General features: G+C 38.4%; 1 protein-coding gene across 1 annotated transcript in view; it reads left to right on the top strand.

Annotated features, from left to right (window-relative positions):
- The window catches only part of RB1CC1 (RB1 inducible coiled-coil 1), a 176,599-nt gene that overhangs the window by 43,700 nt on the left and 116,107 nt on the right, over positions 1-16,792 (top strand). Inside the window, 1 exon segment of the mRNA XM_030553083.1 lies at positions 16,401-16,603. Within this exon segment, the coding sequence (XP_030408943.1) occupies positions 16,401-16,603 (203 nt within the window).

Genomic DNA, 16,792 nt, shown 5'->3' with positions numbered 1-16,792 from the left:
TACACTGCAGAAATAAATAAGGCTTTTTTATGTGTGTGTTATTTATGGCAGTGGATCACAGAGCTCAGGTCAACTAACTTGGGCTTGCAAGGCTCACGCTACAGGGCTAAAAATAGCTGTGTAGACATTGCTGCTTGAGTTGGAGCCAGGCTCTGAAGAGTGATCAGATGGGTCTTAGAGCCTGGTCTGAAGCCCAAGTGGAACATCTACACTGCTGTTTTTATCCCCGTAGCATGTGCCTGGGTCAATTGACCTGACCTCTGAGACTTGCTGCTGTGATGTGTTGTGTGTTTTTTTTTTTTTGTTCACAGTATAGGTGTGCCCTCAGAGAGCTCTTTTTTGTTAATTAACTCAAACACCAGTATCTCCCTGCTATGCACTATCTGCCTATCGATTCTCTAAAGACTGTTCCCCTAAGTCTGCTTAGTTCAACTTCAGAAAGTAATTTGATTTACCAATATGATAAAACTGAACTCTCACGGTTGTAAAATTATCTAACTCCACCAAACCCAAAGCTAGTTTTCATCCTGTATTATTGTAACAGTCACAATGTATGTGGTTATTATATCTTTGCTTTCCATGTTGTCATAGGACACATTCTTAGCTGAAGTGTATTACCTGAATACTGCTTATTTTGGAGCTGTAGTGGTCATATGACTGTGGATTTGCCCTAACAATCATGTTTAGCCCTCAGAATACTATTTCCTTAAGACAGAAGTAAGAGACATAGTAATGGTTTTGCTAACTTTTAAGTTGATGCTACTTTCAATTACATTGTCATATACAGCCTATCTAGTTTCATCCTAATTCATTTGTTAGTTTAAAAGTTTTGATGTGAAGTTGAATTCTAGTTGTTGTAAATTAGTTAAACTGATGTTGTACTTGGTTGTGTGATACTGTTTCTTTTAAGTTTAGCTGTTGAATTATGTTAATAAAGCTTAGCTGCTCATTAATCTTAATTAGGGTAAACAACCTGTTGATGCTGTTAGTGTCCTAAGGAATTATGTGAAATCATTGTGGTTGATGCACATAGTTTTTTTAATTTTACACTCCAATTTTTTGGTATAGCAAGTCAATGTAGTTAATCAATCTTGCTTTGTATTTTAGAATTTCATGTTTAGTTAAGATGTTGCTTTAAATATTGCTACATTACATTACATCACTCATTTTATGTACCTTTCTTTTATACTTTACTCATTTGCATAGTTCCTCTTGTCATTTTTAGTTGTTTATACATTTTGTATATTTCAAAGTCAAAATCAGTTGTTTGTTTTATGGGCATACCTTAATGTATAGGAAAAAGAGTACTTGGTAAATTTTATGAGTACATTTTCATTGATAACCATAATCAGTAATTCAATATTTTGATTTGGTTTTCCTGAACTAGTTTTGTGAAAATCAATTAATACCTCCATCTAATTAACTCTTTCTCCCAATTATAAATTTTAATAATTGTTTTTCTTTTGGTAATGTTACTTTGAAAATTACCTGGTGTCCAACCCCTTGCTATACCACAATGCCTACGAGTTTGTATCTGAGATTTTGATATGTAGGATTCCTAACATTTCCTTTCCTTTTCCATCCAATTCTTGTTCTGCTTCACTAAAACCTGTTTACTGAGCTATCTGAAATAATTGTTCAAAATCAGAATGAGATATAACAGATTAACCAAATAAACAGGAAGACTTCACCTGCAGAGCAGTACTATGTGACTGCTAACAGAGTCTGTTCAAGTGTGGCTGCTTGATCACCAATTTAATATAACCTTCTTAGTCTGTGCCAGGAGGACAGTAACATCTGGAAGAGCAAGGGAATATGTTTCTGTAAGGAATATGATATTACCACTATCATAGGAACTGCCGTACTGGATCAAACTAATGTCTATGTCTGATTTTGGTATCCTGTCACCAACAGTAGTTAGAACCAGATGCTACAGAGAGAGATGCAAGAAAACCCTGTAGTCAGTTTTGGGGAAACTAAGAGAAGTTTTATCCTAAGTGCCAATAGAGATTGTCTGTTGTCCTGAATAATAAGAGTTTTATGTCTCTTCTAAAACTTGGCTAATTTTTAAGTATTTACTATTAATTCTGGTACTCCTTGTTATCCTTTATAAAGGTCATAATTTTGAATCCTCTAGGCTTTTAGCCTCATTGATATTGTGGCAATAAATTCCATAATATACTTGTATATTCAAGGAAAAATTTTCACTTTATCCATTTTGCATATTCTATATTTGTATTTCATTGAATGTCTCCTTGTTTTTTTGTAGTAAGAGATCAAATGAATAGAAATTTCCACTTTTCCTTCTTTGGTGCCAGTCATCATTTTGTATATCTCCATCATGGCCCTTCTTGTTTATCTCTCCTTTGTAGTACATACTTAAATTCTCTCTTGATATGAGCGTCTTTCCATGCCCCATATCTTTCATATTCCCCATCTCTGAACCTTCTCTCTTCTACTATATCCTTTTTGACATGGCATGACCGGAACATAATACCCCATACTAGATGAGTGTATACCATAGATTTATGACATATTTTTGATGTTTTCTGTTTCATTCCTTGTGTCCTAACATTGACTGCGTTTGACTACTGCCATACATTGAGCAGAGGTCTTCATTGAGTTAAATACAGTGATGCCCAGGTCTCTTTCCTGTTTGTGCAGTTAAATTAAAATTCAGTAAGGTACATGAGTAGTTGAAAATATTACCTTTAATGTGCATTACTTTGCATTTATCAACACTGAATTTTATCTGTAATTGTTTCCCATTTGGCTAAGTTGCAACATGGATTAAATTTTGAGTCATCTGCAAATTTTTCCACCTTCCAGGTCATTAATAAATGCACTTGAAAGACCCGTGTGGCACCTCACTGTTAACCTTTGGCCATGATGAAAACTGACGATTTATTCTTTCTTGGTCAGTCTTGTAGCCAGGCTCTGATTCATGACAATACCTTGCATTTCACACTATGACTATTTAGTTTCTTTTAATGCAGTTTGTCAAAGGCTTTTAAAAAGTCTAAATACCTTATGTCCACTAGTCTTCCCATTTTTTTAAATATAACCCTCCTATTTACATTTCAGTGTTACTGCACTAATTTTTGGTACCTTTCTTACCTCAAGCATATTAAGCTTAATTATATGCGAGTCATTGTCACTTTGTGGCTCAAATGTAATTACTTGAACCAACTCCAGCATGTTACTTTTGTAAATATCCTTTTTTCTGCACTGGAAGCCAGTAGTATAAGCCTACTAGAATATTTGTATTCTTATAATTTGTATTAATATGGATTCAACTGTTTGATCTTCGCTGCTTAGAATTTCTATTTCAGTAGATTCTGTGGAATCTTTTAAACTAGGTCTAGTACTGCTTTTCTACCCCTTTAACCCAAGTCCTACATGTATAGTTTATAGCCACATGTTCAGCATCCCATTGTTTTTTGTGATTACACAATGGTTAGTAATGTCTGTTTGTTTCATTGCTGGGCTTTAGTTTTTTACACTTCTCTGATTTGTATATACACTATTTATTTTTTATTTTTATTTTTTTTTAAACCGTGGGTCTCATAGAATCATAGGGTTAGAAAGGACTGCAAAGGTCATCTAGTCTAACCTCTGCCAAGATACAGGATTTATTGTATCTAAACTATCCAATCTTATTAAACTTCTTAGTGTAACAATTTGCAAGTTGAACAGAAATTGCTTCTGTGGTCTTAACTTGTCCCTGTACCAGTTAAACTGTAATTTCTGTCACATCTCTTACTGAATACAGAGATATTTTTGTATTACTGACATTTCTAGCAGATATATTTGTCCTTTGACTTCTGTCAGCTCTTATCCAACTTTTAGTCTAAACAGTCTTTTAAAACCTTATTAAGTTTGTGACAAAAGTCAGGTTCCCCTTTAATTAAAGTTCTGAGATGAGCTCACTCTACAATAACCTGATTTGCCAACTCTGTAAGTAATTCTGTCTGCTCCAATTCAGCAGCTCTGGCTTCAAGGTTCAGTATGTGGCTTCTGAGGGACATAAACTGTTTGCACCAGTTGCACAAGGCAAGCAGTCATACAGTGTGTGCAGTAAATGAGATATTGCTGACCTAGACTAATCTGCAACCCCCATACTTTAACTGGGGGTTGGCTCTCTGATTAGTAGATTACGCTAGGTATAGTCTTTGTTTAAGGTAAAGCTTTTACTGATTTATTTAATTTGATTTCAAGGATCAAATTAGTTTACTAAGACTAATTTAGTGATCTACTTCTACTCAGCCTAAACTCACCTGTGCTGTTGCCTCTCACCATTCAGTTTGGGGCTATTCTTTGCTTTTGGAAATTGCAAATGCTTTTGTGGAGACTAGAGATAAGGCAGGCCTCTGATTGGATACAACCTTCCCTATCTGGGTTGAACAAATATGCCACAAGTCCCAAGCCATTACCCAGGTTGTTCTTTTTACTCCAGTGAAGAAAGAATAAAAAGTCTGAATGTGCAGATGTACTTTTGAAAAAAGAACCATGAACCCTTTTCACTCTCATGCTGGTAATCCTCCTCAGATACTGGAAATGATGAGGTTTAATCTTTGACTGAAGGACCACCAGAAGAGTCATGCTACTCTGGACTGCCCTTATTAGCAGATTTGCCTTTGTATGCAAGATATTGCCGCTATATCCAAAATAGCTACCAGTTTAAGGCAACTTCCCCTTCTGAGGAAGAGAAATCAGGTGTTTTCATTTGTCCACATAATGTCTGGGCAACCGAACTCATACCAAAAACTCACTGATGTTAAGACAATACTCAGGTCTTCTAAAGTCAACATATTAATCTCTACTCCAGGAAACCCTCCCTTTCCAGTCACTAGAAAGCCACTCTTATAGACCCCCTTGGAAAGACTATTTTAAAAAAAAAAAAAAAAGGCATTCTTAAAATCTTATGAATATTTGGCTGCCAAGTTGCCATTACCATTCATTCTGTCTGTGGCTGAATTATTGGTTGAATTGCTGGGTGAGCTCTTAGCTCTGTCTAAGAAAGTTGTGTCCAGACACATCCATAAATTGATGTTTATGCTTTGTGACTAGATCTGGGGCCCAATCCATAGTATGATTATTTGGCTACATTCCTAGTTTGGTGGACTAGAGGAGGAGAACTTGTTCATTCACTTCAATCTGATGCTCCTCCTTTGTAACTGGAAATGTATTTTGTGGAACTATTAGACCAGCCGCTAAAAGGCTTCACTGAAATGGCTTTGTAGCTTTCTCTTATACGCCATTATAATTGTAAATTGACTAGTAGGTGTTTTCTTTTCATATGTAAATTTACATATACAATGTCCAGTGTCAGGAATTTTTCAGTTGATGACTTCCTGCTTGGCATTCCCTCCCCTTGACAGTCCATTAGAGCCGGAGGCTAGTGAAGTTAGGACATGATGCAAGGATCATTTAATTTGTTACTGTTGAGTTCTGTGTTTTGACAACTGTAAGCGTCAGCTGGCATGGTATGTGCTAGATAAACTTGTTCTTACATGATGTATGAATAGTATTAGCAAGTTCACTATTCATACTTGGCTGTTTTCCTCAGCTGTGTAGCCTGGAATGCAGAACCAGACTTGTCAGTCACTGAGATAAGACTTGGTTCTTTGCATCTTAGAAATCAGCCAGTGAATACTTCCAGCCTGTAATATGAGAATGAAATCAATAACTTTCAAGGTTATACTAATGGTCCTTTGCTGCATGTAGAAAACATCATACGAACATATCACCCAAAGTAATTAAGATTAGTTAAGAAAAATGAATGTAACTATTCAGAGAAGAGAAAGTGCAAGATAAATTGAAATTTATCATAGTTGCTTGCGTTATTTATTGTCTGGTTTAGAAACAGCAGTGAAATCTAAAGTAATGATTGACAGAGCTGTGTAACACTGCTGAAATTTTAGACTGAGTTATGTGAATTAGGGATGCTACTGTTTGTAGTCTACTGAAAGCAACGTCCGAGCAAGCAAGAGAAGCACAGCAACCTCTGTCCAATTTACTGTAACATATGGACTGAAGATGAAGTAGCCACATTACATGTGTATGACTTCAATCATAAGATGAAGACCGACCTGGTGTGATGGACTGAGATGGATTTAGGATGTTGAAATCTTTGAAGTCCTTTAAACAGAATTTCAGCCACCTGGCAATAGAGGACTTTGATGACTTGTTTCCTTTTACCGCAGGATGGTAGAGGACGAAAAGAGCCCTGGCTTTCCTGAAAACTTTTGTTCTTTTGAGGTAAGTTTGAGGAGCTCTCTACACAAACAGTGTGTGATATACTTTTTTCCTTCAGGTGAATGGGATTAGTAGGGGCAATAGAATGGAAGGCCAGTCGATTGAAAACTGTGGAAAGCAGTTAGTTTTAGCAGTGAATTCCAGTTCTTGGTAACACAACACGTTATACTGTCATCAGCTCCATTGACAGCATGTGAGGCTCAGATTTATTGAACTGAGATGATCACAATTAGGAAAGTCAGAGTGAGGTATTTTAAATAGAGGTTCTGTTAAAGCATCCAGCACTAGCTTGTGTTTCTGGAGAGCTTCTCTGAATTTCTGGAGGAATTCAGTGATGTTGTCTTCAATAATTGCTCAGCATGCAGAGCATTAACCTGGGTTTGTCCATCCTCCTGTGCTAGGAATAGCAAACGTATTTTGTACATGGTGTTCTTTTAAGTACAGTGAGAGGTTATCTTGTAGGAAGTTGGCAATTTAAGAAATACTGGCATATTCTGAGTTTAATGTGCTTAGCTCTGCACCATAAACTGAAACTTTCAAATAGCCTGGTATAATTTAGCTTTACAGACTTATTTTTGCTTACAAAGAGGGCACGAAAACTACTCTTTTCCAGACACACCAGTCACGACATAGTGGACCTTTCTTAATCTTGTTTGAATGGATCTTCTCTGTTCCATCTTTACCGAATCCTTTACTCTCCACTGCAGTGCAAAATATCAGATTGGAAAAAGTACAGATACTCTAATAGCACCTTTGTAGTGCAAGGTTCTTATTATGACCTCTTTTGCTTCTTCCACTTAAATACCCCCAGAAATGGAAAATTGCTTACCCTCCTATTCAGTTTTGTGAAAATACTAGACTTCAGGATTCTCACTTCTGGTTCTGAATTCCCTAGCATATGAGAGAGGAATATTCCAAGCTCTTTAAGGTTTTGTGGTCCAAAAGGGTGGCAGAAGTAGTGGAAGCATGAACCACTTCTGCTATAATGTGTCTTAACTGCCATCATTGGAACCTCCCTGTCAGTTCCTGCGTTTATCAGGATGCAAAGGCTCCACAGTAACCAATCTTAATATAAAAAAAGGGGAGGGAGGAATGCCTCAGATTGGAACAAATGAACATCAAAAGTGGAAGATAAAATACCACAGTGAAAGAAGCCTCTCCGACCTCTGAAGGGAGTTGATGGCTAAGAAAGAATGTAAAAGAAAGTTGCTCTGTCATGGATTGAACTCTGATATGCTCTTCTAGCTTCAAGCCAGTCAGGTCATAGAAATGTAAAATATGATCAGCAGAATAGACACAATCTTTCTATTGACATCATTACTTAAGGAATTGGTGTCAAGTTAAATACAAAGTTGAAGGGACCTTCTTATGTTTTAGTATTATTTAAGTTAAACTCTAAAGACCTTGGAACATTGAGTGTGAAAAGAAGAGCTTGGAAGGAATGGAACACAGGAGTAGGGGGAAAATATTCAGAGGACAATAATTTCATTTGAGATGGTATTGCATCATAGCATCCTGGATAGGAATTTGAAGAGTTGTGGCATCACCTTTTCCTTGTATAACTTGGTATAAAATGGATTGGTTACTAGAACTTGAAGTTAACTAACTCTGAGCTATAATTACTATATCTAGGAAAACAACCTTTCGTGTAAGCAATTTCATCTCAGAGTTACCAAGTTGCTCATAAGGAACTTTCATTGCCTGTGATAGAATCACGCTTATGACCCATGACATGCAGGTATTTTATTGGAGATTTTTTAAATTGTCAAGTCCCACATGAACCTGAGAAAAAGGCATTGCAGTGATCTTGGTCTGCCTTTAGACAGCATGATCTAGGCTAAAGTGAACCCACTTGGAGTTGGTCTTCAAGTTACAGCCAAAAGATGAAGAAAGTAGTAAATATTTTTTTCTACTGGAGTCCAGGTGGACTTGATTGCATTACAGTCATGCCTTTCTCACTTAATCATAAATTCTTCTGGTCAGTGGTTTGCAAACGGTGAAGAGGTATTGAGTCACCTTGCTTGGAAACAGCATTTCTACAGAACTTTACTCTGCAAGTAGCCAGCCTGTTAAGAAAGTTCCTAGTTTGTGATGTTGCAAGTAGTCATTTTGGGCTAGACTCCCAGACAGATGGCATCAGCGTTAGCCATCTGCAGTAGAAGAACTAAGAACAAACGTTAGCCAGGACATTCAAATTGCCTAGACATCAGAATATCTCCTCAGTTTTGCCATGATCTTTTGCTACTGGAAGTACTAGTAGAAAGGGATTCCAAGATTCTTTCTTCGTAGGAGAAGGAAGAAGCAGCTTTTGATAGCACGGTCTCTCGTCAGTCCCTTATTCATCAGTAGTTACAAGAAGACCGCCTGATGTTCTCCACTGGAAGAAAATCTGAATTACCATTATCTGACCTCTTGACCACTTGTAGTAATAAACTACAGGTAAATTCAGGGTAGCCGGGGGGGGGGGCAAGTGGGACAATTTACCCCGGACCCTGCAGGGGCCCCCACAAGAGTTTTTTGGGGCCCCTGGAGCGGGGTCCTTCACTCGCTCCGGGGGCCCTGGAAAACTCCTGTGGGGCCCGGGCCCCCAGACCTACTTCCGCTCAGAGTCTTCCGTGGCGGGGGGTCCATCCGCCCTGGGGCGGAAGGACCCCCCGCTGCCGAATTACTGCTGAAGTGGGACCCGCTGCCGAAGTGCTGGGTCTTCGGCGGTAATTCGGCGCCGGGGTGCCCCTGCTGTGGGTCTTCGGGTCTCTTCGGTGGCGGGTCCCGGAGCAGAAGAACCCCCCTGCTGCCGAATTACTGCCGAAGCGAGGGGCCCCCACCGCCAAAGACTTCAGCCCCCCTGAATCCTCTGAGCAGTCCTGGGCAAATTTTGTCTATGTGCAGACATCTTGTCTTCCTGCTAAGCTTGTGTTGACCAAAAATGTCTAGTCTTCTCTTACCTAATTGTATTTTTCTGTATACAATACAAAGGTTGTATTTGGAGAAACTGATCTGACAAATGTCACGTCTTTTCAAACCAGCTGAGAATTTACATTGTAACACTAACATGTTCATGTAAGAAAGGGATTAAATAATGTTGGTTTTGTAACTTGCATTTTTTCGTGCACACGTAGTAAATAAAATTAAGGGTTCAGCCTGACAGTTGTAAAGAACCCTAAAGTATAGGGGTTGGTTCTGAGGTGCAAAAGTAACATCTAAAATCTGTAATCCGTGACAGCCTCTTGTAATTTACCATTGATATGAAAGCTGGATTTCCAAATAGAGCTTTTTCTTCTGCATTACCTCTGTATCTGGCATTAGTGAGACCACTACTGGGATACAGTGTCCAGTTTTGGTGTTCACACTTCAAAAAGGATGTTGACAATGTTGGAAAGGTTTCAGAAAAGAGCTACAAGAATGATTTGATACCTAGAAAAATATGCCTTACAGAGAGTGACTAAAGAAGCACCATCTATTTAGTTTATCTAAGAGAAGGTTAAGAGCTAATTTGATCATGGTTTACAAGTATATATGCGGGGAAGAGATCTGATAGTAGATTTTTTTTTAACATTGCTGGAAAAGGAATAAGATCCAATTTTTGGAAGTTAAAGCAAGAGAAATTTAGATTAGAAAGAAGGAACACTTTTAACAGTCTGATTAACCGCTGGAAACAATGTATCTGGGACTGTATTGGATTCTCAGTCACTTGCAGTCATTAAGTCAAGACTGGATATCTTTGTAAAAGATATTCTGTAGCTCAAACAGAAGTTAGGGGCCTCATGGAGAAATTATTGGATGCTGCTCTTTTGTCTGCATTATGCAAGAGGTCCAATTAGGTGATCACATTCCCTTCTGGCTTTAAAATCTGTTCATTTTCCTCTGAAGTAAGGAAGGGGCCCAAGGCAATGCAGGATGCCTGTCAATTGCTTTACCTTTGTAAAGAAACCTCCCATGTTCCCTGAGGAGGTACTCCCTGGTACAGGGTAAATAATAAAGATTCTTCTATGCCTCCTGGTTTCACTGGGAGCCCTACACCCTGCACATGTCTATCTTCAAGGCAAAAGTTCTTACTATTGGTGTCAAAGATCACCCATAATGCTGACCAGGGCTGTGCCTTTGTGCACTAGGATTTTCCTGTTACCTGTAGAGAGAGGACTTGATTAAGGGAGAAAGGTTGTTTCACAGCTCTTTTGGCCGTGAAGGCCTGTACTCAGCCTTGGTCCTAAATGGTTTAAAATGGCATAAGGTGTTTCTTGATCAACTGGACTTTTTTCAGCTTTGATTCCTCAGTCACCAGAGGGAGAGTGCTTTTCTGGTAACCATCCTGGCTTTAGGAAAAGCAAAAGAACCTCCTGTGTGATGGCGGAATGTGACTGTGGAGACATGATTTTTCTGAGATCTGAAGGGAGAGTTCTGGGGGGATATTGGAGCAAATATGTATGGTCTCTATCTTTAGTTTTGACTTTGAATAATTTTTGAGCCTTTTTATGTAGAATTGCTTGTGATGCCACTAGAATATTTCAGTATCAAGTAGAGGGTAAACTAAGCTCCCTTTTGCTTCTCTTCCTTTGGGATTTTGCCCCAATTTGTAGAGGATTCTTAGTGTACTAAAATGAGCACTATTAAAAAAAACAACCCTCAAGATAAATTTTGAATATCTTCTTTCATTGGGGAACACGTGTGTGTGTGTTGGATAAGATGGCAGAATTGATTGCAAGGTGGCATATAAAAGCAAAAGGAGTTTAAACACCCCCCCCCCCAAGGGAAGAGGGGAGACAACTTTAAGGTCCAAAAAGGACTCGAGGCAGATATAGAAGAAGTAATTTCTATGGCAGATTAGGAGATCTGAGGGGAAACTGATATCTGCAGACAAATGAATAGGACTGAGGATCACCTGAATTCTCGGAGGAAGAAGAAAAAAATCACTGGGTTCTAAGATGGGTGAAGCCATATAGTATTCTAGTTACTGATTGAAGGGTCTTGCCTCTCGGTCTGCACAATAGAGGGGAATCCATAAAAGGAATAGTGGACTTGGTAATGAGAGAGGAAGTAATAAGTATATAAAGATTATGTCATGTTTCCTAGTCAGGCATAAGCTATCCTGTTCTTTCCTTACCAGCATACTAAGCATTTGCTATTCTTTATTTTACTAAGACCTGGCAAGAATCATTTTTACACAAATCCACTATTTTAAGTTTTCCCCTCATTTGAGATACTCTGAGATAACTTTATCCAATCAGCAGATGGAGTTAGTACTACTGTCTTGTATATCATTACACATGTTTGAGGTTTGCTTACTTTCACTTGAGCAGTTTCTGTCTTCAGCAGATAGAGTGGCTTGCTCACAAATGAGAGATGTAGGAGGCTTTCTAACTGAATGTGAGGCAACATACGCATCATGATATATCTGTCAGGTGGATCATGCTGGCAGACCAGCAGGCAGCCAGTTTTAGCAGAACTTTTCTCCCTGACTTGTAAGAGATGCTCAGACAGATCTCTGAAGGAAACACATGCTAGGGGAAGCGTACCACAAGCTCAGGACCTTCACTACAAAGAATAGGATGACTGCTTCTGAGAGAAGCGATTTTTGACTAGCCCTCCCTTCTTTCAAGGCTCTGCCTCATGCTTTTCTCCAGCCAATCAGTTGGCTAAGTCTAGGCCAAGTCTAGAGCCCTTTGCAGGAACCCTACAAAAATGTATTGCTCATGACCTGTGTAGAGGATATTCATTCTCAGGCTTTCCTGGAGCTCTCACTAGTGACTAATGCACGGAGCTGGAGATTGGGAGTCAGAGATTCTGTTCCTGAATGTGTGAATTTTGGTTAGATGCTTCTCAGAACCTGTTTTGTATCTAAAATTGGGATATAGATATTCATGTCTATGTGTCTTCTATTAGATAATTTCAAAGTACTTTAGTGCAATGTATTGTCCTCTCAGGGAGACACAGTAATACAATGCATGCTCCTTTCCTTCTCAAAATCTGTTGAAGGGTATTTCCATTGTGTCATGGGACTGTTTCTGGATCTTTTCCCTTTACGTTTTCCGACACCTATACTTGTATCAAAAATCTCAGATTTTGTAAATCATATATGGAGTGTGAGGTCCCTCTGAAGAGTTTTTTGAATTTACTTAAATCATCTTGAGCCTGGAATAGTTGTCAACAGAGATGTAGATGCGAGATGATGGGGCAAGATTATTCATTGACCACTTTGCGTTCATCTCACCATACAGACGTGTAAACCATGGTCCCTGCGCTGAATGTCTTACAATTTCTATGAAACAGTATATAGATAAAAAAGGGGTGGGGATAGGTATCAGACTCTGAAGACATCATTTAAATTGAGTTGTATCTGATAGTTTCCTTGTCAGTTCTGGATGTTGGGATTAAATATTTTTATTTTTCTTTACTTATCTGTTCTACTTTTTGCATACTAAATTGCTTTATCTCTAATGTCGAGTATGGGAGGGCTTGTACGAAAGAATTGAGAAGATGAGGACAAGAATTTTTAATAGTAAAGGAAAGATGAGGAAAAGAAGCAGAGTTAGATGGTGATTCAGGTGCAAGGAGGCACAGTCAATAGGAAAGTTCAGTTTTTGGAGCAAAATATACTGAATAGTGAGGTGGAGTTTTGGATCAAATAATTTCTATTTACAGAGCCTTTTGGATAATAATCCACTACCAGGAAAGGAAGGCTTTCATGGAGAGGGAAGACCGTAATGTTTCCAGTACACGGGCTCTGGAGAAGGTTAGAGCCAGCTGGGGAACAAAATGTCAGAAACTAACTCAAGGCACAGCCCCAACACATGACATAAAAAGATATTAGGTCCAGTAGATAAACCCCTTTTTGACAGTCCAACAGTGCTAGAATAGTCTTTGATCTCTAGTGGTCTCTCATGGGATAAAAGAACTATCCACTATTGTTATAAACAGAGGAATATCTGAAGTACTGGAATGTGGGAGGCATCCAGTCTTTTTTTCCTGAATAGGGAGAAGTCGTCTTGCTCAGATGGTCATCAAACTGATGGGGGAAACCCAATCGCTTGGCAAATAGTCTAACTGATTTTAGACTTCTCAGCATGTATCTTCAGTGTACCATGCCATTGTGTTCAGTTGAAGGAATTGCTCTGTAAATCTGTTTGTGGATGTCAAATTCTCATTTTGCAGGTGTTTTGTTTAGGCACCCTTGAAATGTTGTGGATCTTTGTACATACTCTGACTTTTCTTTATTAAACATCTTGATGGTATTTTTTTGGTGGTGAAAAGAGGAATATAATTGGGTGTGTCAGAAGGTAAATGCTTTCTTTATACATGCTTACCCTACAGTGAGGCATTTTGCTATCTTGGTAGCTTGTTTTTAGTCCTGTTACATTCTTTCATATATAAATACTCCTTGGGGCATTCAGCACCAAAAAAATCAAAATTATGCAAATGTAATTTTGTCAAAATAACACCACATAATCACTTTAGTTTAAATTTATTTTGATAATTTTTTTTAAAAAATGTCTGTCAGCAAGTATGTCTGTAACAATACAGACACACGAAAATTCCCCCAGGAGTAGAAATTTAAAGAAACCCCTATGACAACCCAATTCCTGTTTATCTGCCACCTTCCGTACCCCCCACCCCCCTGAGCCCAGCCAGGGGGGCCAGACACCTGCAATCTCTTCCCCCCCCACAGCGTACCTGCGGAGCCCCTCCCAGCCAATACACCTGCACCTCATTCCTTCCCAGAGCCCAGACACCCCCGTTCTCCCCGCTTTCCCCTCCTCCCCCCAGAGCCTAGGGATCCAGAGGTAGAAACAGTCTGATGCTTGGTCCCAGGCTTCCATGGTATTTCCTGTCCCTCTCCTTCCTTCAGAGCATATTGGAAACTGCAGCTGCCAGGAACCCTCTAGCTCCTTCTCCCTTCCCCCAGCAGTGTCTTGTATGTGCAAGCTCGACTCTGCAGAGTCCAGTGGCACCTAGTGATGCCTAGCAGCACTGCAGCTCATTTCTGTGGAGGAAAGAAAATTCTGCATGCACAATGTTGATTTCTGCAAAATTCTACATTATGCAGTGGTGCAGAATTCCCCTAGGAGTAATTTACAGTATGGGGTAAACTATTCCCTCTTCTAGTGGCTTAGAATGACAACAGAGTAGCAACAATTCAATCCTTCTGCCAGTCTATTGGACAACTCCTAGAGTTTCTGGTGTACAGAAACAAATTTAAGAATGTATCCCAAAAGATGGTTTTTGTTTTTGTTTAATCTGGTGACGTGTTTTCTTTTAAGTGTTTACAAGACTTTACTGTGAAATTTTCAGGTTTTCCTGAAGACTGTATAAATACACAGCTTTATAAACACAGATGCTACCCAAGAATTCATTTTGCCAATAGTCTGGAAGATAACAATGTTCAAAAGGTTGTTAGGTTGGATGTAGTGGAATATTGTCATGTTGCTAGAGACTTGAAGCGGGATCTGAAAAGTTGCATGATGTTTTTTTAAGTCAATTCTAACATCTTTTGAGAGGCCTACATGTTTAAAAATGTTCAAGTGTTGCTGCTTTGTGTTACAAAACCTGACTGATTTAGGGCCCTGTCTCATTTTCAAAAGGAATTTAGGCAGTTAGGAGCCAAAGTCTGATTGACCATCACTGAGAGTCAGGCTCCCTTTTGAAAATTAGATTAGGCTTCTAAAGCAGATGTTACAGCACTGAGCGCAGCAATGCTTGAGTAACTTAAAATTTGGGAGCTAGATTATCTTCCTAGAATAAATTGCCTAACATTTTGGCCCAGAATTTTATGTACTACATCATCACACACTCAGTAGCAAATGTATTCTGAAGAATGCTTATGTGTTTGGATTTTAATATTGATCTCACTATATATGAATAACTTAAAAAAGAAAATCAATCTTATTCTAGCTTCCACACACATTGCTGTGCATGTGTACAGTTGACCGTGGATGATGTGCAGTCACCGCTTAGTTAAGTGTGGAATCTACAATAAGTATCACTGTTTTCTTTCCTTTCTTTTTTCATAGGTAGAGAGGTTGATATTAAAACCAAACACATAAGTATAATCAGGAGGACATTGCTTAACAGAATGTGCAACTTCAAAGGTATGTAAAGATTGGGGTGTAAACCAAAAGACTTCTCCTTAGTTATCTTTCCTTTAATGTAATTATCTTCCTAAATTTAAGTACCTTGTTCTTTTTAAACTGTTAACTGTAAATTAGTACATTTCCTGTTTGTCATTACAATAGGAAAATTTGCAGTTTTTAAACTTGAAAAGCAAAACAAAACTAGTTGTAAAGGGCATTACTTCAGTACATTATTAATAGGATGCAGAGTTTTAATGTCCGATTCAGCTGTATCTTGGGTTGATGATAACAAAACTCTTGACTCTGATGGCTGTTAAATGACATGTGAAATAAATTCGTGGTGGTCATCAGTTGCATTGTGGGCACTTTTCATTGCTACTCACGTTGCACCTGGTTTGTTCAGAATTAATTTAAATCTTCCTTTGATTAATTTCCTCACCTCCTCATGTCTCCCAACCTGCCCTCTACCATCTTCTTCTTGTGCTATTTCCAAGCGCCTCTTTACATTTAGATTTCCTACCTTTGTTATGAGCCAAATAACCACTTCTTCGTCGCATGTTTTCGTCCTGAGTTTGCCTCTTCTGCAAACCCCATACTCCAAAAAAAAAAAAAGCATAATCATATTGTGTATAAAAAGTGTGAGTACACCTGCTTTGATATTTGATTGATTTCTTGTTGGAACAGTATTGGCTAATTATGTTGTAGAGTTTCTGGGGCCAGGACTGTCTGTCTGTCTTTTGGATTGATATGACATTCAGTTAAAGTCTTGAGTAAATTGAGTTTCTGTCATCTAATACAATTTTTGTTAAAAAATTAAAAAATGTAGAAGAAAGCTGTATTACTCTCAGTAAATGTTTTTAGGGATGAGGGCCCAAACAACTGTACATATTTAAACACTTCCCTTTTATACTTTCAGGGTTTAATTTTCTGTTAGGTGTCACCAGTCCATAGTTTTTCTGAAGTATGATAAACATCTGAGTACTGCACTGAATGCATTACTGCATTGAGTACAGGTTTAGATGATAATTTAATTCTGTTAATTTACTTTTTTTTTTCTTTCTTTTTTTTTTGGCATAGGAAATGTATGAGGTTGCAAAGAAGCTTTGTTCCTTTTGTGAAGGTCTGGTCCATGATGAACATCTTCAGCACCAAGGCTGGGCTGCCATAATGGCCAATTTGGAAGATTGCACATATTCTTATCAAAAGCTGCTTTTCAAGTTTGAAAATGTATATTCAAACTATCTGCAGTCCATAGATGATATTAAGCTGAAACTCACACAGTAGGTTTGCTGTTAGACTCTTCAATAAGAAAGTGCCCCACACAATCACTGCATTAAAATAATTTTTATGATTTTATATTTCAGCAGTTCTTAGTAAAACCAGTAGAAGTTCTGAATTCTGTACATTTGTACTACTTTTGTTGTTTTGTGTATCATACAGTAGGTAACTTAATATGTTAGGATATTCAT

The sequence above is a fragment of the Gopherus evgoodei genome, chromosome 2 (genome assembly GCF_007399415.2).
Source record: "Gopherus evgoodei ecotype Sinaloan lineage chromosome 2, rGopEvg1_v1.p, whole genome shotgun sequence".
NCBI classification, from domain to species: domain Eukaryota; kingdom Metazoa; phylum Chordata; order Testudines; family Testudinidae; genus Gopherus; species Gopherus evgoodei.
The sequence above is the reverse complement of the archived record's forward strand: the minus strand, read 5'-3'. Positions and strand labels throughout refer to the sequence as shown.